At 37.0% G+C, this 25,177-nt stretch overlaps 1 protein-coding gene across 3 annotated transcripts in view; it reads right to left on the reverse strand.

Moving 5' to 3' along the window:
* The window catches only part of REV1 (REV1 DNA directed polymerase), a 126,938-nt gene that overhangs the window by 65,490 nt on the left and 36,271 nt on the right, over positions 1-25,177 (reverse strand). For all 3 annotated transcript variants that reach the window (XM_043995872.1, XM_043995873.1, XM_043995871.1), the window contains exons 2-3: positions 10,321-10,384; positions 7,933-8,059 (exon numbers count right to left, since the gene is read on the reverse strand). In XM_043995872.1, coding sequence (XP_043851807.1) covers positions 7,933-8,059; positions 10,321-10,374 — 181 coding nt within the window. In that variant the 5' untranslated portion in view covers positions 10,375-10,384. The remainder of the gene's footprint in view (positions 1-7,932; positions 8,060-10,320; positions 10,385-25,177) is intronic.

The raw sequence follows: 25,177 nt of genomic DNA on the forward strand, positions 1-25,177 counted from the left end.
TTAAGTTGCTACTAAAATCTGCTTTTTCCACTAGATTTAAGTTCTATAGGGTTACACTCAGCTCATAATGTACTTTATTCTTTTGCCTTTCATAATACTGCATTCCAAGGTCATCTCCTTTACAAGAGAAGATGCTAGGTCTTGTATGATCAGATAGTCATTCCTGGGTATTCGAACTGCTTCTTTCTGGAAGCATGCAGTAGCTTTTCTTTAGCATGGAAACTCCTGGTTTTGAGAACTGTTGTTCATAGTCTTTGATGATCTATTTTGGAATGGTTTTTTTTTTGGTGTGGTATTTAATATCTTGCTATTTCAAGATCTTAGGGACAGCTCATGCTGAGGACCTACAAGCTTTCAGTGATATCAAAGTTGTCTGATATAGAGTAAATCTGATTGCTGCACACCCCGCCCCTCTGGTCTGGGCTTTAAAAATTTACGACCCAGGTTCCATTTTGTGCCACAGAAGCCTAATGCTAGACTCAGTCTCTATCAGAAGAAGCTTTATTGGTTCAGTGGCAGAAATGTAGGATTTCCTTTGGTCTGAGATCCTGACTTTCTCCCTTTCTCAGTACACCATCCAAGGTTTCCCTTCCAGGGAATACCATCCCTGGGCAAAAATTCCTTTCTCAGTCTGGCCTAGAACCAAGAAATGGGTTGACAAAGTTAGTAGTTGGCACTTGTCCCTGCTATGGTGCCCCATATGGGTTTAGAACCTCTTCTTGTCCTAGTTCAATGCCTCTCTCTTGGCCATGGTGTTCCTGAGACGTGGAAAAGTTAAATAACTTGTCCAGGCTCACACAGGTAGAAAGCAGAAGAGCATACATTTGAATCCAGGTCCTCTGACTACAAATCTAAGGCTCTTTCCCTATACCACTTTGCCTCTATATTATATAACTCTGCTTCTAGATAAATCAGGACAGAAAAATCAGAATATAAAAACTAAGATAGTACAATATCTAATTACAGAGCAAGTTTAAGTCTAACAAATACATTTATCAATTGTCTGCTGGGTGTCTAGCACTGTGACAAGCTCATTTCAATGCTGCTAATGTACCTCAGATAAATGAAAAGAATTCTCTTCCAAGCCTCTTGAATACCTATGCTATCACTAAAAGTCTCACATCCAAAGAAGCATTAAATACAAAAACTATTTTCGTGTTCCTGAAGATAGCCCAGAATGCTTTGTTGTTCAAGTTAAGAAAAGTAATTGCATACAATCAATGTTGCACTGGTCCCTGTCAAACTTAGTCACTCATTTTCATAAAAGTATGCAATCAGATTATATTTTATTTTCATTCTCCATCTTCTATCATTTAACAGAAACTAGCCATCAACTCTTTTTACTTTTATCCTTCAAACATCCCTATCACCTTAACTAGACTGCCACTAAAATACTACACTCAAAAGATCTAGGAGTTTGGGAAGAGACAACATCAATCTCAAAAATCCAAATGAGAATTTAGAACACTTCTTTTAATTTGCGAATTTTACCACTGGAAATAGCTATCAGTTGTTTCTTTTCTAGCTCTGAGGACCAGATAAATAATTTCTGTCAATGTGATCATTATAATGAAAGTCAACTAAACAAAGTTATTTGGAGAGCATGTGGAGTTCATCAAAATGTGATTTTACCCATAATACCTTGAACATTTAAAAGCTTACACTCTCATCAGTTTTCCAAAATAGTTTTTTTTTTTAAAGATAGGTTAAAAAAAGGTACTAATGGACAACAAATATTTAAAAAAGAAGGGAGGGGCAGCTAGGTGTCACAGTGGATAAAAGCACTGGCCCTGGATTCAGGAGGACCTGAGTTCAACTCAGACACTTGACATTTACTAGCTGTGTGACTTTGGGCAAGTCACTTAACCCTCACTGCCCCACCAAATAAAAAATAATAAAATAAAATAAAATATAAGAGAAAGGAAAAATAACTATGATAATATAAAACCCTGAAGACTTTTCCAATAAACCCAATTATTTAAGGCTATTCTCAAGTGTACAACTCTGTTACAAATAGTATAGGTAGGAACTAAGTAACTGTCAGGAGATCAGGACACAAGGCCTGGCTGTCACTTGCTGTGAATGGGATCTTGGGTGAGGAACTTCTCTGACCCTTACTTTCCCCATTTGTAAAAGAAGAAGCTGAAAGTAGATGATCTAATGTTCCCTTTGAATTCCAGCATTTAACAATGAGATACACACACACACATACATACACACACACCAACAAGATTATTTTTCTTTACTTTCTGCAGTTAACAATGAGGTCAGGAAAAGCTGAAGTAGATATTTATTTCAGTACCCCCTCTCGTCATGAATCAAAGACCTCAGTTAGTTGAAACATAACCAATCAAAACCCCCGAGCCTTATTTTTTTCTGGATTTGAAATTTAGAAAAAAGAAACAAATGACAATAAAATGAATTATAGAAGAGTTTTTTTTTAAATTCATTGATGTTTTGGGGCATCATTTTCTTCATCTGTAAAATGAGAGGTTTCGGATGGCAACAGCTTTACAAAGCACTTTACATACATGACTTCATTTGATCCATTTTATGTGCAGAAACTGTGGCTGACAGAAGTTAAAACCTGCCCAGGGTCATACAGCTATTAAGCGTTTGAGGCAGGATTTGAATTCCAGTCTCATATTCCATGTCTCAAACTCCAACCCATCCACTAGGCCACCTCACTGAATCTATGGTTCCTTCAAACTAAAAAAATCTATGATTCTAGAAGACTTAAGAGGAATATATACTAATACATTTCAGAAAGACTTTCAATAGTTAGGGTAAAATAAAAGGAATTTTCTGATTAACTGCCAGTTAACCAAATTAATTATCTGGACAGTCTGATTATGGAAGTAGTTTTGTTACAAAAAGCTTGTTTTTGCTGTAGCCTTCATTATAATACAATAAGCATTACTATTACAGTAATAAAACAAAGGGTAAACATCTGGCATTCTCTCAACTGGAGGCCTTGACTGAGCAGCACTTCCAGGCACTGAAAACAGAATAATTAATGTTCTTTAAAATGGGAGAGAGGCTCACTAGGATTTCAATATGCCTTCTGAATCAAACATAATTTAATCCCTATTAGTTTTAGTGTTAAACATTTAATAGTAGTCTACTTCTTTGAGTATATATTGTAGATGGTCTTTATCTCTTTAGGAAAAAGAGGATCCCATTTCTCAACTATGACAAGAATTGAGTATAACTTAAAAGCACATACTCAAGAAAGCATGTTCCTAAGCATCGAAATTCTAAAACTATACAAATAAAATTGTACTGTGATGAAGACTAGCAAAAAACAAGCTCTGTGTGACAAACTACTACTAGGTTCCCAGGTTTGACACTAAAAAGGGATTTGATGATCTGAGTATATGAATTCTTTATAAAAAACATCTCACCTTTGACAATCTCATTCATTGCCATAACTCCAATGACTAACTCCTTATAGGTAGGTATTAACAAATCTTTATTTCTAGCACCAACTACACTCCCAAATTCCAGTTTTACATTTCCATCTGCCTCCTGTGATGCTTTACCTAGATGTTCCGTAAGTATTTAAAACTTATTTCCCAAGATGAATTTATCTTTATCTTTCTTATCACAATTTGCTCTTCATCCTGACATTCCTAGTTCTGTTAATGATGCCACCCTCCTAAATAGGGTTCAAAATCTTAATAATCTTTGACTCCTTACCTTCCACATGTAAGCCACAAATAAATTCCACCTCTTCTAAATATCTTTCAAAACCTGTTCCCTCCTTTACATTGCTATAACTCTCATTTAGATGCTCATTATGTCCCTAAATTGCTATCTAGTCTTCTCATCACTACCGAAAAATCTATTTTACATACTGCTCCTAGATTCAAGAACCTTCAACCTCTAAATCTCCCAAGAAACCTTCAATGGGACCCACACCTAACAAATAGGTACAAATTCCTTCACATGGTATCCAAATCTCTAAACCATTTCCCCCAACTTGCTTTTCCAATTTTATTTTCTATGTCCTTGCCCCTCTTCATATACCCTAAACTTCAGCCAAAACAGACTGACTACTTGTCATTCCCTGACCACAACATCCTAGTCTTTCTCATCTTAGTACCTATGCTTACATTATTCACTCTCCTCAAAATTAAAATGCCTTTCTACCACAGCTCCATCTATCCAATTCCTATGCATCCTCCAGGCCCAGCTTAAATGCTATCTCTTTCACTAAAAGGCTTATCTGATTATTCTAGGCAGAAGTAATCTCTCCTTCCAATGAAGAATAATATTTAACACACATCCTTTCACATTCTACTTTGCATTAAAATTATCTTTATTTCCCTTCTTCTATTAGACTGTCACCTTCCTAAAATCAGAGGTTCTCTATTTCTGGGTCTCCCTCTCCCTGAGGATCTAGTATAGTATGATTAGGAGGTAGGAATGAAATGCTTTTTTAGGTCCTATTACTTGATTTTTACTTTGTTCTGGTAATATTCATTGCACATAAACAGTGAATATTGTTGAACAAAGAAATTTGCATTTCTCCAATATGCACATATATCTACCCTTCTCCACAATCTTAAAAGGACACTGACAATGGCCCACAAATCTGCATTTGCCAACTTTTTCAGTACTTAAAGATCGACCCATCAACAAGTCCCCTTTTTTTTGGGGGGGGGGGGTGAGGCAATTGGGGTTAAATGATTTGCCCAGGGTCACACAGCTAGTGAGTGTCAAGTGTCTGTGGCCAGATTTGAACTCAGGTTCTCCTGAATCCAGGGCCAGTGCTGGCCTTTTTTATTAAATACAAATACTTGTCTAGCACTGTACAAGGCACTGAAGTTACCAAAACAAAAGTCCCTGGAAGGGATAAAATATGAACATATAAGTAAATAGAGTATACATATATAATATGTACAAAGTAACTAAAGGACAGGGACCAATGATAGAGAAGGAGAGGAATCAAAAAAGCCTCATATAGAAGTGAAGTATATAAGGGAAGGATCTAGGGGTTACAAGATGTAGATTCGAGGAGGGAAAGCATTCCAAAAATAAAGAGTAGCCTATGAAAAGGCATGTAGTTGGGAGATGAAATGTTGTGTACAGGTAACAATATGTAGGCCAGTTTGGTTTGACTGTAAAAGTACAACAGTCCAAACAAAAGTGACAAGGCCTCTTGTCATGCTATGCCTTTGCTTACACCAGAAACACCCTAAGCTAGTTTCTTATTTGTTGTATTGAAATTTTTTTTTTTTTTGCAGAGCAATGAGGGTTAAGTGACTTGCCCAGGGTCACAGAGATATCAAGTGTCTGAGGCCATATTTGAACTCAGGTTCTCCTGAATCAAGGGCCACTGCTTTATCCACCACCTAGCTGCCCCCTTTATTTTTATTTGGTTCTTACTTCTTATAGGAGAAAGGGGATTTCTCATTGAAGTGGGTTTAAGAGAGAGAGAGAATGAACACGTGTGAGCTCTTTGAACTGGAAAGGACAGAACTACCCTGAATTGGAGTGATTGCAATATGAACAAAAAGGAGAGATGCAAGACACATTAAAAAATAAAATCTACACCTTGGTAACTGACCAAAGAGAGGTAGGAAGCAAAAGAGAGTGAAGAATTTCAAATGAGTGAGATAGGAAACCGGAATGACTAAAAGGTGGTGGTATTCTGAAAAGGAATAGGAACATCAAAAGGAGGGAGAGAAGAAGGTCTCATAAGAAGTTGTTTTAGGCCTGCTGATTTGAGATCAGATAGACAAGATGATTCAAAGTCACCAAGAGTGGTTAAGGCATTTTCTTACTAACTCCTTCCTAATTCTAGATAGCAACTCCTTATAACCATATATTATAGCCATATTCTGTTCTTTTCCTTTACCAGCTCAATGGGAGACCAAGTCCAAGATCCAAGATCAGGATCAAGACCTCTTACAACATAACAAAAGAGCATAAACTCAAGTACAAGGAGATCTGAGAGTGGCTTGGAGGGGCTAAAAGCATGAATCAATTCATTAACATTCTTCCTGCCCATGAACAGAGACCTGAAAGCCATTCATCTGGGAATAAAGACAGAACAGGACCTCTCATGTCTCTATTTCAAGGAGAAAGAAGACACACCTTAATGACCTTTAGCACTATCTGAAGCACTCTATCCTCAGAAACAAAGGTCAACAGAAGAAAGGTTGACTGGATTAGAAAGTACTGCAACAAGTTATTGAAGCCTTTTCCTATAAAGATCCCCCAGCCTGACAAAAGACAGGTTTAGTTGATAACCATTACCCTCTGCAAGGACAGATGCTTTCACAAAACAGGCAATTTCCTCTCTGGAGAATGCAGAGGCAGAAAGCTGCACGTGCTGCCATTAGTGAAGAATAATCCCTAAACAAGCAGAACTTGCTGGACCACTATGCAGGAAACAACAATGAGAACTATTACAATCATAACGTGTCTAGTATGACTCATCTCAATTTAGGGAACAGCTCCAAGCTTGCTTCTGTGTTTGTTTCCAAGAAGGGCTGCCAGGTGTCACCAGATAAACAAACAGATTATAGACAGGAACTTTGTCAGCACCTAAGCTCAATGCTTAATAAAAACATATGAATGAGTAAGCAAAGAATTAAAAGACACTGGTATGGCAGCAGAAGGATAAAAGCCCAATTGGGTGCTTCCACTAAATCCAGCACTGATATGGTAAGTCCCTAGAATGGGGTAGGGAAAGAAAGTAAGTACCAGGCTATGCAAGGAGGGGTAAAATGGCCCAGTTTAGAACTAGAGCAGGTCAAAGTTTCAGTGCCAACTCATAGAAGTATCTGGCCCATGAGTGGCCTCTGCACTTCCAGCTTTTGCAAGATGAGGAAACCCAGCCACTATGTGCCCCCTTTTTAATTAAAAGATAAGAACTGAATCACTCCAAAAAACATCCAAATAATGCCAAAAGATAAGGACTGCATGTGCCTAATGGTTCTGGCCTTCTTTTAACTAGGTCCAAAGCTCTTATCTTCACTTGCTAATTCATTATATAAAGGCTAGCAACACAGACTTCCATTTCTAGGCACTGCAGACAAGGAATGTGACTTATGGCAATCAGAGAAATCTGTTCCAACTAAATAATGTGGATGTCCCAGGAAGTTCATCATAATTACATTACAGGAACCTGGAGTTTTACAACTGAAAAAGATTTTAATAGATCATCTAATACAATCACCTTGTTCTATAAATTATTGCACATTTTATGTAACACTAGAAAACTAAAAAGTGGTAATAGTGTCTCCATTCTAAAAAATGAGAAAATAGGCCTAAAGTCATACACATACCAAAAACTCGTGCAAAAGGATTAGAGATATAGAATTAGAGTTACACAATTATTTTGTGCAACTGAAAAGATGAGAAATTAATTTCAAATATAATAGATGCTGTTTCACTCAGAGTGAATAATGTAAGTGATTATTTTCAAATTAACTTTCCTGTACTAAATTAAAAATCAGTAACTGGAATAGTATCTGCTTTGTTACAAATCTTATTTTTTAATCAACTTTTACCAAACAGGCAAAATATAATAAATTCTCAAGCTGCATATCTTATTTCAAATTTTCAACTAAAACCAGAGAATATATAGTTTGATAAAAAATTTAATCCTAAATTCATGATAAAAAAATCTGAAGTTGGGGGGCGGCTAGGTGGCGCAGTGGATAAAGCACCGGCCCTGGATTCAGGAGTTCCTGAGTTCAAATCCAGCCTCAGACAATTGACACTTACTGGCTGTGTGACCTTGGGCAAGTCACTTAACCCCCATTGCCCCGCAAAAAAAACAAAAAAACAAAACAAAACAAAAAATCTGAAGTTGGGCATTTCTCATTAAATTAAAAATACTTAAAGACGAAATTCTCCATTATCCAATGTACCCCAGCTACACGAGTATATGTTAGACATAAAAAAAAAATACACAACCTGTGTAGCCATTGACATAGATAGCTACTCCATTAAAAATCGTAGATGGTGTTCCATCCTTCTGCAAAGTGGCATCTGATCGGAACTGTTCCTCCAATTTCTGGACCTTTGCAGCCATGTACCCACCCTAGAATTAGAAAGAAGAAATTTCAATAATTAGGTACAAATATCTTGAGTTTTCTTTCCTTGCCTTCTTTTTTAAAAAAGAAAATTATATAAAGGGAAAAACTTTTTTTTTTGCTGGTGACCCAAGCACATTAAGAATAGTCCAATCAGGGCGCAGCTAGGTGGCATAGTGGATAAAGCACGGGCCCTAGATTCAGGAGGACCTGAGTTCAAATCCACCTCAGACACTTGACATTTACTACCTGTGTGACACTGGGCAAGTCACTTAACCCTCACTGCCCTGTCAAAAAAAAAAAAAAAAGAACAGTCCAATCAGTTTCAAAAAGGAAAACAAAAATCACATATAAAAACAATATATCAATGTAACTTTTTCTGAAAAGTAGATTTACCAGGGGACAGCTAGGCGGCACAGTGGATAAAGCACCAGTCCTGGATTCAGGAGGACCTGAGTTCAAATCTGGCCTCAGACTTGACACTTACTAGCTGTGTGACCCTGGGCAAGTCACTTAACCCCTACTGCCTCACCAAAAAACAAAAACAAAAGAATAAAGATCTAATAAACACCTACTAAGCCCAATGTACTGTGTTAATCACATTAAATGATTAAGAGTATATTTAACCTCTTCCTATTGAAACATACTTTGTCTTTTCCTGACTACAAAATATAAATTATAAAATTATCATTTTAGGTAATAACTTATAACAAATGCTTTAGGCACACTAGGCATTGAGAAATGAGCTCTCCTTCTTTAAAAGTGATCTTGAGATATGTGCCATTTTGTTTTTCCTTTTTTTTTTTTTCCAATGGGGAAGAGAGGGGAGAAAATAGATTTTTGTTCATTTGTAATAACTGTGACATTCAGGCTATTCAATGTTTATGGTCAAGGATGTTGGAAAAGTTTCAGCCTTCTAGTTAAAAAAAAAAATTAAAAGTTGTTGCCACCTCTGGGAAAAATGGAAAATTTTACTAAATATGTATTATAATGGACCATGTTTTAAAAAATGAAGTTACACTTCAAGAAAGCTAACCTTTCAACGAGTACAAAAAATTTTTAAGTTATAAAATATACCTTATCACATGAAGCACCAAGTTTTGTTACTTATATCACTAAGAAAGAGGGAGCTGTAAATGTAGTGTATAGAGTTCTGGCTTTGGAATAAAGGAAGACCTGTGTTCAAGTCTTGCTTTCAATATATGCTGGCTGTCCAATGACAAACAGGTCACTTAACTTGTCAGTATCCCCAGCTAACTAAAAGACAACTGCAGATCTGTAACAATGAATGGAATTTCTAAAACAAGAGTTCCCTATATTAAGAAAACCACAGATCCCAGACCTTCAGATTCTCCTCCCTCCCCCTACCATTAATGATAATAGTAACAACAACAACGATGATGATGATGATGATGATGATGATGATGATGATGGTGTCTACCTTTGGTAGGAAAAAAAAAAATCCTGACCACATTATCTAAAATCCACAAAACCCCAAATTCACCAATTAGATTCATTCAAATTAGGAACTGTCCTCTTTTTAAAAAGAAAAAAACCTTTAGGGAGGCAAGAGTGAATGTGAATAAGGTTAATCAAACTGTAAAGAATTGATTGTTATTTGAGGAAACTGAATTGAAATTATAGAACTGTGAGATTATAATATTTTTTTTACTGTGAAATTATTTTAATGGAAGAGGGAGGCATAATTTTAGAACACTGTCTGAGTCGAGTTATAAAGGGTTCAGGAAGGACCTGAGGAAAAAACAAGATGCAAAAGCTCTACCTAACATTATAGGACTGGTTCTAGACCAAACTACACCAAACACCCTAACCTTCCTACTCATTCATCCCCTAAAGAGTTCACTGTATGATTTGTGATGAATTTAATTACTGGGGAAAATCTAGCTCATTATGGCTTATATTCAGAATGGCTTTACCAGAATTTTATGACTCCTTCATTCCCCAACTCTTTTCTGACAAAGCATAGCAACATTTCAAAATGAAGCCAAGTTGTTTTTACTTTAGATCTCTTGGTTAAGGACAAAAGTCTTAGAAACTCAGAAACAAAGTAAAATAGTTTAAGAGGTACAGGGGCAGTGAATAAAGCACCAGTCCTGGATTCAGGAGGACCTGAGTTCAATTCTGGCCTCAGACACTTGACACTTACTAGCTATGTGACCCTGGGCAAGTCACTTAACCCCCACTGTCCTAAAAATAAATAAATTTTTTTAAAAAGAGTAGGTACAAAATAAATTGTACTTAAACACACCCATTTCCCCCAGCCATCATTTTCAGTTCGTTTTCTCCATCCACCTCGCCTCATGCTGGAGTTTCTGCATAAGAAAAGAAAAGAATTAATGTTAATTTGGTAATATTCTTCACCATTTTTGCTGATATGCAGGTAATATAAAACAAAAATAACTAAATTTTTATTAAAGTAAGTTAAACATGCAATTATTAAGTAGGATGTTTCGAAATAATTCCTCCCTCACCATTCTTCCCCCAGCTTAAAATACCATGAAAACCCCACTTGGAGAATTTTCTTCAAGTAATATTAAAGGTTACTATCCTATATCTACTAAAAGTTACTGGTACTAAAGCTTCTAATTTATAAGTAACAACTATATTAGGAACCCCAGCTACTTTTCCCCAAACTTGGGACAGAAACAAGGTGACCACATATAGTTTTACTCGCTACAATAGAAACCAAGGAAATAGGGAATAACCTATCTAAAACTATTCAAACTAATTCCTTTACTCCCTAAGCCCTCAAACATACCCTATAGTTAGAACAAAACAACCTCCAACTTCACTGGGAAGACAAAATGGATGTGTGATCTCTTCAGTCTGGGAGTTCCCTTCAACAATACTTGTGTTGTGCTTTGGCACAACTCAACCATGCCATTTTGCACTACTCTTGTCCAGTCTTCCCATAAGTTCATCTTACTATTAATTTGCCAAAGGGGGTACATACAACATGCTAGATCCTTTCCCACTTTATCCTGATACTGGCAAGGGTACCAGTGGAACAGTCTGTCAGCCTGTCACTCTTCCTCAAAGTACCACTCTGATGTCTCCCTCATCATGGTATAAATAAAGGAGATCAGCAGGACTATAATCTTCAGTAGGTACAACAATGCTGGCAGGCTTCAGGTATGAAGTTAAGAGCAACTATAACTGACAGATGAAGTCGGTATTCAAAGGACTGATCTATAATAGTTAACTACAAAGAGGAACATCACCAGTACCCCTGGTGAATATTTTTGGTTAAGACAACCAACCCAGGAAATGAAACCTATAAATGGTTTTGAGTACTAATTAGGGCCCTTTTCCACTTTTACAGTAACGGTAACAAAGGGTTTAAAGAAATATAAAGTTTTTAGACCACCAATAAACTTTAATATGACTTCTGTTCAGTTGTTTTCAGTCATGTCTAACTCTTCCTGAGGTCTTCTTGGCAGAGATACTGGAATGCTTTACCATTTCCTTCTCCAGCTCATTTTATAGATGAGGAAACTGAGACAAACAATGTTAAGTGACCTGCCCTGGGTCATAGCTAGTAAGTATCTGAGGCTAGATTTGAACTCGAGAAGATGAGTCTTCTTGACTCTAGGCCCCAGCACTCTATCTACTGTGCCACCTGGCTGCTCCTTAATATGAGTAGTGGTGTTCAAAAGATAAAATCCTTATCCCACAAGTGTAGGTATTTATTAAAGAAAATGAACTGTGTTGCAACTAAACGAAAGCAAAGGACAGGATTTTATCATCTGCTCAAAAGCAACAGGAACCATTATATCATGGATATTTGGAGATCATATGTTGCACTATTGATAAAAATTAGTACCTTGACCATAACTGTAGCTTTTATGCCAAACTTAATTGCTAATGATACTAAGAGAAATTATATAAAGAACCTGATAAGATCCACAAAATTCAATCAGTATAAACTCTACTACTTTAAAAATTCAAAACAAAGGTGGGAAAAGTAAGGATGGGGAAAAAATGAGATGGTATAGTTCATAAAGGAGAGTGGCCAAGGTCTTGCAGATTACACAGATGCCTCATACCTCTATTATCATCAACACTTTCTTCTAGTAAAGAATTAAATATCATAAAGGATGAAGCACTTTATAACTTAACAGACAGGAAGAGAGTTGTTATTAACATGGTACAGATGCTTGAATCTGTAAATCATAATCCCTAACCATCAACTCGTAAGTCTGAATTCTCTCTCTCTCTCTCTCTCTCTCTCTCTCTCTCTCTCTCTCTCTCTCTCTCACACACACACACACACACACACACACACACACGAATAAGGAAAAAGATGTGAAACAATTTAACCCAGAACTAAAAACCAAAAGTGGAAAATGAAGAGAAATAATATTGACAGCACCTATAATCTTATCTAGAAGGTTAACCAATACATATTATCCCAAAATGGAGATCAAAAGTGTCCACAAAACATCTTACTCGCTAAACATTGGACTTACTTGTAAAACCAAGAAAGATGGATACCAAAGACAACACTGGGTTAATATATATTCATTTATAAAAATCTTATGAAGAAAGACAATGGATGATATCTCATAAAGCAGAGAGAATCAGTGGAAAGCAAACTCACTTTAAAGAAAGCTTGGGATATAGCAATAATAAAATCCAGAGGGCAATACAACAAAGAGAATTCAAATTCTTGTTCAAAAAACTATAATATGTATAAAATAAAGATCTTAAACTTTCTCCTGTGGTCCCCATGTCAGAATAATGCTTTTAAAGGTATAAAATAAGATACATAGTTTTATGAGGAAAGTAATTAAAGTTATCAAAATATTTTCAAAAGCAAGTTTACAGACTCCCAGGTTTAGAACCTCAGGGAAAAAAACTGGAGACACTAAAGAGACCAAGAAACACTAAATATGTGTATAAAGATATAATTACAAAATGTTCTTTATAAAGAAATAACAAAACAACTTAAATAACTGAAAGGTTATTTATTCAGTGATCATGGCTAAGCCTGCAAATAAAAATACTATCAAAGATAAATTATAGATTTAGTGTTATATGAGCAAGAGTATATTTCACAAAACTAGACAATATTTTAGCAAAACTAATTTGTATGAACAAAAGATCTAGAATATCAGGAAAATAAAAAAATATATAAAAATAAGAAGTAAATGGCATTTTTAGGACTCAGACTATATTATTTTTTTGGAGGGGGGGTGGGGCAATGAGGGTTAAGTGACTTGCCCAGGGTCACACAGCTACTAAGTGTCAAGTGTCTGAGGCTGAATTTGAACTCGGGTCCTCCTGAATCCAGGGCCAGTGCTTTATCCACTGCACCACCTAGCTGCCCCATTCAGACTATATTATAAAGCAGCAATTGCTTGGTATCAGCTAAAAAATGAAAATGTAGATTAACAGAACAACTAGACAAAGAAGTTTAAGAAATAACTGAATTAAATAATTCAGTGCTAAATCAACCCCACAACATAAACGATATAGAAAAGAACTCCATATGTGACAAGAATCACTATGAGAAAAGCCCCCCCAAAAAGGTGACAATGGGTCATTTTTCTATCCTAGGACAGCTTAGGGAGACAAACAAAAAACCCAAAAAAAGTGCAGCTACTGGGGCCAAGTGGGCTAGGAACAATTCTAAATGTAATAGCAACAGATAGGCAGCATTCCAGGGCCTAGGGCTGAGAAAGACCACCAGAGTAGGAAACAGAGGCAGAAAGAGTTCCCAGGGAATCCCTAAACCAGCATAGGGTGCAGGAACGGGCACTATCTAGTAGCTAGCACCCATTATCCAGTTCCACAGATCCAGGGTGGAAAAGAACAGTCGCAAACAGGGTTCTACCTTAGTACCAAGCAAGGAACAAGTTCTGAAATATAGCTTTGACTTTGATCACAGGAAGAAGCAGTGTGAATTTAGTTCTAACCTTTAGTATAGCACATAAGCCAGCATTTATAAGACAGAATAACCAAGGCAGGAGTGTCAGACCAAAGGGCAGTCAATAGTCAAGTCACTAGAATTACAGAACTTCCTAATGGGCTAACTGTAACTAAGTCCTGAAATAAGCTACTGAAACTCAACCACAGATAAGCCAAAGGACTTTTGGGTCACCAACTTATAGAGCTCAGAACAGGAGGACAGACTCTCAACTTCTCCCAGATAATTCTTTGGGAGCACTGAAAACTTCCATGTCCCCAAACTGAGCTGTGAAAATAGGACAAAAAGGGACAAAACCTCAACCCAGACATGCCAGGCCCCCAAGAAGTTTGCAGAGCCCAGCATTAAATACAGTCCAAAGTCAAGAAGTAGCTTGGAAGAATGAGCAAAGAAACAAACAAAAAAAGTAACAGCATAAAGAGGTACTATGATGACACATAAATTCAAGAAAGAGAAAAAAATTATTTTAGATGGAATTTTTTTTGTATAACACATTAATGTAGTGCTACAGGTGGGCCTACAGATAATATAGCATATAAACTCCCATAATGTTCCACTTGGGGCCTCACACCCATACCCTAAGTAAAGACACCCACTTTCTTCTGTTTGGCCTGATTATCTAACCTGTTTTCACACCAGTAAGTCTAAGTTTCCAAAGAGATCACCAACACACTATTACATTCAAACATTCTCAGGGCAATTATTTTGCCCACCATATACCAGTAAAACTAGCAATCTAAATGAAATGGATGAATATTTTCATAAATATAAGTTATTCAGAATACCAGAACAGGAAATAGAATACTTATAACTATCTTTTTAAAAGCTACTACACAAGCTACAAATGAAATGCCAAAGGAAAAACAAAACCCAGGATCAGATGAATTTACAAGTAAATCTATCTACATATTTAAATAACAATTCCAATACTGGGGAAGCAAGGTGGTACAATAGATAGAGCACTAGGCTGAGAACCAGGAAGACTCATGTTCAAATCCAGCCTCAGACATTTTACTAGCTGTGTAACCCCTGGGCAAGTCACTTAACCCTGTATACCTCAGATCCTCATCTGTAATATAAGCTGAAGAAGGAAATGGCAAACCACTCCAGTATCTTTGCCAAGAAAACCCCAAATGAGATCATGGAGAGTCAGACACAGCTGACCAACAACAGATTTCAACTATGTGAGAAATAAGTAAAGAAGAGGTTCTACCAAATTTCTGCTGTGACATAAATTGATAGTTAATTGATAATTAAACCAGGGAGTCAAAACTGAGAAAGAAAAATATATCAGGAGCAAGTCTCTCCAAATAAGCAAAAAAGAGAACAAATGAATGGCAATCCAAATATACTAAGGGGAGTAACATCTGGAAGGGGAGAAGAAAAAACAAGTTTAAAAAATATGATCTCTATACAAGAAAAACACATTGCTCTTTAAAACTGGACGCCTAGAGACAATTTAAAGATCACAGGAATGACAAAGAAAACAAATACCCACAATGTAAGCAATAATACAAGAAAACCATCCAGAAATTCTGAAAAGAAAAAACAAATCACCATTTCAAAGAATCAATAGTTGACTTCCAGAGGTTGGGGGGAAACCCTATGTTGCAACTTTCAAGACACACAATGGTTAAATTTAATTATTTCAATAATAAATAACAATTGTGCAAGCAACCAGGAGAACGTCATCAATATTAAGGAAAGAAAATAAAAGTAAAGTCAGACTATTCTGTATCCACCAGAAATCACAGAAGGGAATAGAATAATACAGTCTGAAAAGCAAAGGAGGCTCAAGATGCAACTCAAAATGACATATCCTACAAAAAGATTGTTCAGTAAGAGGCATTAGGAAACAGTGCTACAAAAATAATAGACATGAGCAGATTATGATTTATAAATATATATCAAACAACAGAGATATAGGAAAATGAAAATAAATACAACCACCAAGAAAGGCACAAGTAACAAAAAGAAATTACTCTATCACTATAAAGTCTATTTCAAAGAAGGGGAAAATAAAAACTAGAGGGACACCTACGGGTTTGAGAAAAATAACAAAAAAGGTCCATTAAGAACATTCTTTCTAAAAACACACAATAGGATGAAGATGAAAGTAAAACTTAAAGAAACGGAAGAAGTGATGATGGAAGACTAAGCCTGACGCACCATATAGTAAAAATCACAACCTTTGGTGAACAATTGTATTTTCTGAGACTAAACTAGAAAATGAAAAATAAGGAAAGGCATTATGCATCTTAATTGTCAAAAGTAAACAATATAGAAAATAACTTTAGTAGTTCCCCAGTATGAAAAAGGGATACAGGAAAATGATTGAAATGGCTCAACAGAAAAGAGGGAAAGAAACTAGATGTCCATGGCAATAAATAATTTTTTTAAAAATTGTTTAGAAGCAGGAACTCAAAATGGGCTTTTTAGCAAATTTTTATTCTATAAGGAAGACTAAGACACTAGAGAATAAATAAGTGTAAAGATCATGATGAGAATAGACAGAAAGAAAAAAACAAACTAACTAAAAGCAGGTTTAAAAAATCCTTTTTAGAAAAGGCAAATAAAATGGGGGGAAAAGCCCTAATAAACAAGAGAAGTTGAAGGTTTCAAGAAGAAAACAAAAATTTTAATTAATTACTTTATTGGGAGGAAGAGAGAGGAAAAAATAGGTAACTGAATGAAAGGAAGAAAAAAAAAAGGAATAAGTAAGTAAAACTTCCAACTTAAGGAAAGGAATGCCAAACTGGAGGACAACTTGAGGTAGAGGGGAAGAGAGCCTATAGGATAGGGTAGCCTTAAGATAGACTAAACAAGGGGCAGCTAGGTGGTACAGTGGATAGAGCACCGGCCCTGGAGTCAAGAGTACCTAAGTTCAAATCTGGCCTCAGACATTTAAACACTTACTAGCTGTGTGACCCTGGGCAAGTAAGTCACTTAACCCCAACTGCCTCACTTGAAAAAAAAAAAAAAGACATATTAAACAAAAATTAACTAAAAAGAGAGACTACTACCTTAAAACATGACGAACCAAAAAGAGAAATCCTACTTCATAAAAGAAATATTAGAGAGACAAATGTAGAAAAATGTAAACCTACTGTTTATAACATTAAATGTTAAACCACTAAAATGAAAGTGATAGATTGGATAAGAAAAATGAAATCCCACAATCTTGCTTACAAGAAAGAAAAAAAGACATACAAAGAATACAAATGAAAATTGGAACAAAATTTGATATGCATTAGGTAAATCCAAGAGTAAAGTTATAATCACACTGCCAGAAAAAGCAAAAACAAAAACTCACAATATAGATACAAAGGGGAATCACATTGCCTTGAAAGGACCCATAACAACAATTCAGTATTGTGAGAATATTATTACCAGGGGCCCCCTGCTAAGAGAGTATGGGTTGACTTTTTTTTCCCCCCCATTTACGGGGCAATGGGGTTAAGTGATTTGCCCAGGGTCACACAGCTAGTAAGTGTTAAGTGTCTGAGGCCGGATTTGAACTCAGGAACTCCTGAATCCAGGGCCGGTGCTTTATCCACTGCACCACCTAGCTGCCCCTGGGTTGACCTTTCTAAGGTCAATTCAGCATCAAGAAGTTACCTCACAAAACATGAGACCATCATCAAGGAATCAGCTTGAAGAAGTGTTTAAGGACTGCCTCTTCCAGGGGATGCAAAAAAGTGCTGTTCTCTTTTTCAGTTGGTTGCTGGAACTGCATGGTGGTGGTGGCAGAAGAACCAGGTCAGGTTGAATTCTGATCTTTCCTCTAGGGTAGATAGGTTTTCCTATTCTTTCAGAGACATGTGTTCTCTCTTTGCTAACCTCTAATATACTTTAATAAATGCTTAATACCTAAACTGTTGCTGAAGCTTCTAACTTAGAAGTAAATCCTAACTAACTCCCCCCCCCGCCCCGCCCCCAGCCTGGGACAGGTAAGGTGACCACACACATTTAGTTTTACCCATCACAGTCTGAATATTAAACTTATATGCCCCCTAAATCAATGCATCTAAATTAATAAAAATTAAATTGCTTACAAGAAAAAATAATAACAGGAGACATGAATGCGCCCCCCCCCCCCTTTGCAGTTGGCCAAATTATCAGGGAAAAGATAGAATTAAAATGCTGTATAAATTTGAGCTAAAAAACCCCAGAACATGGCATCTTCTAAGGGGACTGCTAATGAATACTATATATGTATTTCTCAATGCTATAAGGGCAGAGAGATATTGAAAATACATGTAAAAAGGTAGAAATAATAAACACGAATCATAAGACAGTAAAACAGTTATCAGGTAAGGAAGCACAAACTAAAGACAGACTCCATTAACTAGGGTCTGAATCCCTTTTAGAGTTCATAACTAAATTAGAACTTGGGTTTTAGGGTTTTGTTAACCTCTTTTTTGCTTCCTACATCTACTGTCCAGGACATAAGTAAGGTAGATGGTGAAGGGATTAGTGAGCTAGCACTGGATGAGTGACAACACAGGTGTGTCATGGTCAGAATTATGACAGCTTATTATGCATAGGGCCAAGATTTGGAAGGCACTTTGCAACAAACATTTATTTTATTTTTTTTCCAGTTACATGTAAGGGTAGTTTTCAACATTCATTTTCATAAGATTTAGAGCTCCAAATTTTTCTCCCTCCCTCCCTTTTCTCTGCCCTTCACAAGATAGCAACCAGGTTATATATGTACAATTCACAAGTGCTCTTTTTATCACTTTTTTCTATGGGGGTGGAGAGTATGCTTCCTCATTAGTCCCATGGGATTGTCTTGGATCATTGTATTGCTGAGAGTAGTTAAGTCATTCACAATTGCTCACAGAATAATACTGCTGTCACTGTCCTCCTGGTTCTGCTCACTTCACTATACATCAGTTCATATGAGTCTTTCCAGGTTTTTCTGGGATCATCCCTGTTTGTCATTTCATATAGCACAACACCATTCCACTACAATCATATACCACAGCTTCTTCAGTCATTCCTCAATTGACGGACATTCCCTTGATTCCCAATTCTTAGCCACCACAAAGTTACTATAAATATTTTTTTTTGTACAATTTCCCCCCTTTCCGCTATTTTTTTTTTTTTGCAGGGCTATGGGGGTTAAGTAACTTGCCGAGGGTCACACAGCTAGTGTCAAGTGTCTGAGGCTGGATTTGAACTCAGGTACTCCTGTGAATCCAGGGCCGGTGCTTTATCCACTGCACCACCTAGCTGCCCTCCTTTTGTTTTTCCTGATTACTATTGTTAACTGTCTCCCTTCATCCTACTCCCTTCCCCATCATATTTACTCTTTTATCCATCTTCTTTCACCCTCTCCCTCTTCAAAAGGGATTTGCTTCTGTCTGTCCCCTCCCCCAATCTGCCCTCCCTTCTTTTGCCCCTCTCTCATTATCTCCCTCCCCTCCTATTTTCCTGCAGAGTTAGATAAATTACTCCACCCAATTGAGTGTGTATGTTATTCCCTCCTTGAGCCAATTCTGATGAGTGTTAGGCTTATTTACTGCCCAGATTAAATAGATTACTCCACCCAGTTTTTGTGTGTGTGTGTGTGTGTGTGTGTGTGTGTGTGTGTGTGTGTGTGTGTGTTAATCCTTCCTTGAGACAACTCTGATGAGTTTAAGGTCTTTGAGACTCTTTTTTTTTTTTTTTACTGCCCTGCTCCTCCCCCATCGCTTCCAGGAACTCCATAAACCCTTTTCTGTTTCTTTCATGTAGAATTTCACCCCATGCTACCTCTGTCCTTCCCCTTCCCCCAGTGCATTCCTCTCATCCCTCAATTTTACCCTAAAGATGTCATCATGGGGCAGCTAGGGGACACAGTGGACAAAGCATTCACCCTGGACCCAGGGAGATCCGAGCCAAAATCTGGCCTCAAACACAAGACAGTCATCCACTGCAAGACCTCAGGTATGCCCCCCAACTCCAGGGTTCTCTAGGGTCTTGTATTTGAAAATCAAAATTGCCATTCAGTTCAGGTCTTTTCATCACAAATATCTGAAAGTCTTCTTTTTTCATTCAAGTCCCATTTTTTCCTCTGAAAGATTATGCTGAGTTTTGCTGGGAAGGTGATTCTTGGTTGTAATCCCAATTCCTTTGCCCTCTGGAATATAATAGTCCATGCCCTCCAGTCCTTTAATGTAGAAGCTGCTAGATCTTGTACTATCCTGACTGGGGCTCCACAGTACTTGAATTCTTTCTTTTTGGCAGCTTGCAATGTTTTCTCCTTGACCTGAGAGCTCTGGAATTTAGCCATAATATTCTTAGGAGTTTTCCTTTTGGGATCTCTTTCTGGAGGTGATCAGTGGATTCTTTCAATTTCTATTTTAGCTTCTGCTTCTAGAATTTCAGGGCAATTTTCCCTGAGAATATCTTGGTAGATGATGCCTAAGCTCTTTCCTTGATCATGGTTTTCAGGTAGACCAATAATTTTCAAATGATCTCTCCTGGACTTATTTTCCAGGTCAGCAGTTTTTCCAAGAAGATATTTCACATTGCCCTCTATTTTTTTATTCATTTGGATTTGCTTCATTGTGTCTTTGTTTCTCATAAAGTCACTGGCTTCCATTTGTTCGGTCCTAATTCTTAGGCAATTATTTTCATCAGAGAGCTTTTGTACCTCGTTTTCCATTTGACCAATTTGACTTTTCAAGCTGTTGACTTTTTTCTCATGTCGTTCCTGCATCACCCTCATTTCTCTTTCCATTTTTTCCTCTACCTCTCTAACTTTATTTTCAAAGTCCTTTCTGAGCACCTCTATGGTGTGAGACCAATTCATAGTTTTCTTGGAAGCTTTAGATATAAGGGCCCTGATGTTGACATCTTCCTCTTGTAAAGAATTAATTGTGATTTGAGGTTTCTATGACTCTATCTTTGCCTAAAATTAGAAACCCCATGCGCCCTGACCTCGCTCTGGCATGCACACACACCTAAATGGACCTGGCCAGATTATAATGAGGGCAGCCCCGCCATAACTGGAAGCCAGGTGAGGGCAGTCAGGTGCCCTCCAACGTCCGGAAGCGGAAGGGGGGCTGGCAGTTGTAGAGAGGCTAGATAATTCTGTCAATCAGGGCTGCCAGCCAATTAGCTTGGGGCTGTGTGTCTGTCTGCCCTGTTTCCTGGAAGCCCAGGAGTTGCTAGGAAGGAGAAGAGAGGAGATTGGCCATTCTGGTGTGGAGCTAGAAAAAAGGCAGGACGCGGCCATGTGTTCTGCTGAGCCCTGGGTGGTGGTGTGATTCAGGTTGTATTGTTTCCCTTCCCCCATTCTTTTTTTTTTCTTTCCCTTAATTCTACTGATCTTGCTTGTGTTTTTAAGTTCATTCTTCTTAATAAACCCTGTTCTGTTTTTGAAGGAGGCTGTTGGTCTCCTTCCTTGCCCCAATATTGCGGCGAGCCGCCTAGCTAACATTCCCCAATTGAAATTTGGCCAACACTCTGAGGGTGCACTGAAATCTTCCTTGTCACTAAAGAAACTTTCTATAGTCTTCACCTTGCTCTATCTGCTCATCTTGCCTTTCTTTTACTTGCCTTTTAGCTCCTTAAAGTGGGGCACTGGCCAAGAGAACTTTAAAAATCTGCTTTAGCAAACAATGAGAAGGAAACATTAAGCCTTTTCATTACACTGGTAATAATAAAATTCTAAACAGGCTACGTCCAGTTTTTTCTTGGGAGGAGGTTTTTTTGTTTTTGTTTTTTTAAAGAGGGAAATGGAAACAACCAAGATATAAGAAAGCCTCTGGATTCCAAGTGGTTAATGTTCACAGTTAAGCCTAACTCACTGATTTAGTGACTCCCCACTCCTTTTACTGATGACCTAATTTCTTGAGCTAAGACCATATTCCTTAGTAAAAGAGAATTACAAAATATTCTTCATTGTAGTTCAGAAGCCATACTTAGTTCCTGATAACCGTGGTTTTTGTATATGCTATTTCAGAGAGATCAATATCCAAAAGAGCCATTTAGAGGTAAATATGTGGGCAGCTATCTAGAATATTTTGTAAGGGCAACACAGTCAACACTAAATGTATATCTTTCTTATTGTAATTAAAAGTCTGTCTCTTTTGAATGGGGAACATATTCAGTAGTTCAGAAAGCTGATGAAACAATTTTTAAAAATTAAAAGATTTTGGGGGCAGCTAGGTGGCACAGTGGATAAAGCACTGGCCTAGATTCAGGAGGACCTGAGTTCAAACCGAGCCTCTGACACTTAACACTTACTAGCTATGTGACCCTGGGCAAGTCACTTAACCCCAATTGCTTCACTAAAAAAAAAACAAACAAAAAAATTAAAATATTTTATGTTTAAATCTTTCTGGTAAAAGGTTCTCAGAAGGACTATACTTTTAGACCTCTAAGTCATGGAAAACTTCATTAACTTCTGAGGAAAGCTATTTCATTCTTAGCCTACCTATTTGAGCAATTTGTAATTTTGAGGAGAAACTAAAATGACAATACCCTTAAGCCCAGATATTCCATTATTACACATACATCCCAAAAAGGTTAGTGAAAAAAGATCCAGTATTGCTCCAAAACTGGGTAGCAGCAGCAGTACCTTCGCTCCACATCCCTTCATATAGGTGTCTGTCTTCACATGGTTCTGATTCCTTATAGTTGTCATTTTGTGTTACATTTATGTGCCACCTGTTGTTTAACCATTCCCTAAATGATGGCCACCAATATTATTTCCATTTTTGTTCTTTTTTGCCATAAAAGGGCTTCTATGAGAGAAGCACCAGAAATATGTATCATTATTAAAATTGCATAAATGAACAATAAAAGCTGCTGAACTCATTAACAGCTAGGCACCATCCTAATTCCAGATAACAAAGGATAAAATCATCCCTTCTCACCATCAAGGCAGAAAACTATATAGATATGGAAAAATGCATATACTATGAGTTTGCTTTGTTAATGTATGTTTCTTCATTAGTCCTCCAGAAACATGAACAGTGATTGTATAGATAATAGTCCTCCCAGCTTTCAAAGGTACTTCTTTAAAAAGTGCTCGTCACTGTATAAATTGTTCTACTGGTTCTGCTCATTTCATTCTAAACTAATTTATAGAAGTCCTCGAAGTTGTTCACTTTTATAATACTGATGTTACAGTATAACCTACCCTTCTGGTTCTACTTATTTGACTCTACATCAGTTCCTAAGTCTCTCATGTCTTTTTTGAATTCATCTATTTCTTACTTCTTTTAGTATGACAGCCCTCCATAATATTCATATATCACATCATACTCAGTCATTCTTCAGCTAACTTACCTATTTTTCTTTGTTACAATGGAGGATTCAATAGGTGTATGTGTGGGGGGGGGAGTACCAGAATCACTGTAATTTTTAAAAAAACATATCTTTTTAAAAAAAACTAGAAAAGGACAGCAGACGCTACTTCAAGAATCTGCTGCCAACTCTACCCAAGAGAGTAAATGTTTAATATGCCACATATAAAATACTGCCAACTCTTGGGCTAAGCTATTCCAGTTTGTCCTTAAACAGCAAAATTTTTAAAACCCAACATTTTAGATATTAGTAGCCATATTCACAAGAATAAAAATGCTATATATTCTATTGTCTAGGAGAGTGATTCTCATGTGTAGATTAGACACTTCCCTTCATAACTGACAAAAGGTGATCTCCTACATATCATACCTATCCCATGTTCTCCAGTGAAAGACAAAGAGTTTTTGCAGCACCTCAAAGGCCTATAAAGTTGAAGGAATGCCCATCAATTGGGGAATGGCTGGACATGTTGTGGTATATGAATGTAATGGATTACTACTGTGCTGTAAGAAACGATGAGCAGGAGGAGTTCAGAGAAACCTGGAGGGTCTTGCGTGGGCTGATGATGAGTGAGATGAGCAGAACCAGAAGAACATTGTACACAGTATCATCAACATTGTGTGTTGATCTACTGTGATGGACTATATTCTTCTCACCAATGCAATCATACAGAAGGGTTCCAGGGAACTCATGATGGAGGAGGATCTCCAAGTCCAGGGGGGGAAAAAAAAAAAGAACTGGGGAGTATAGATGCTGAATGAACCATACTATTTCTTTTGTTTTTGGTGCTGTTGTTTTTCTATTTTGAGGTTTTTCCTCATTGCTTTAATTTTTCTCTTATAACATGACTAATGCAGAAATATGCTTAATGTTATTTTATATATATAAACCTATATCAGATTACCTGCTGTCTAGGGGAGGGAGGAGGGAGGGAGAAAAATCAGAAATTGGAACACTTCTATAAACAAAAGTTGAGAACTATCTTTACATGTAACGGGAAAAAAAAAATGAAATAATTAAAAAATAAATAAACACCAAAAATAAACTACTGGGACAACTGTACCAATCACAGAATTTCCAAAGCAGTAAGACTCATGACAGTAACATCATCCTTTTCTTAGTTATTTGATCTAACTGCCTACAGCAGGTGTTCTTAACGTTTTTTTTTTTTGGTCACGGACACTTTGGGAAATTTGATGAAGCCTAAAGGGGCCCTCACCCCACTTCAGAACAATGTTTTTAGATGCATAAAATAAGGATTACAAGGGAAGCCAATTATATTGAAATAGCTATTAAAATATTTTTTAAACCCTCAGAGATCCCAAGTTAGTTAAGACACGCTAGTCTATAAAGAAGAAAGGGTTCTGGACAAATGCTACTTGGATCATTAATCAGTTGTAAAAATTTTGCTGTAACATATGACATGTCAGATATGCATATGTACATGGGCATTAGTAGAAAAGGTGACTATGATACACATATTACATGGCTAACAGAAAGCTGATATCCAATATCAGGAGACAGCAAATAGTACCAAGATGTGCTTGATAAATTCAAGTCAACAAACCCAAATGAACTGTCCCAGGGTATTAAAAGAATAGGTGAGGGCAGCTAGGTCGTGCAGTGGATAAAGCACTGGCCCTGGATTCAGGAGGGCCTGAGTTCAAATCCGGCCTCAGACACTTGACACTTACTAGCTGTGTGACCCTGGGCAAGTCACATAACCCCAACTGCCTTACTAAAAAAAAAAAAAAGAAAAGAAAAGAAAAGGGTAATTTACCACAAATAAAGAAGAAATTGAAGCAATTATTAGGAGCTTTTTTGCCCAATTATATGCCAAAAAAATCTGACAATTTAAGTAAAATAGATG

The sequence above is a fragment of the Dromiciops gliroides genome, chromosome 3, assembly GCF_019393635.1.
Source record: "Dromiciops gliroides isolate mDroGli1 chromosome 3, mDroGli1.pri, whole genome shotgun sequence".
Lineage (NCBI taxonomy): Eukaryota > Metazoa > Chordata > Mammalia > Microbiotheria > Microbiotheriidae > Dromiciops > Dromiciops gliroides.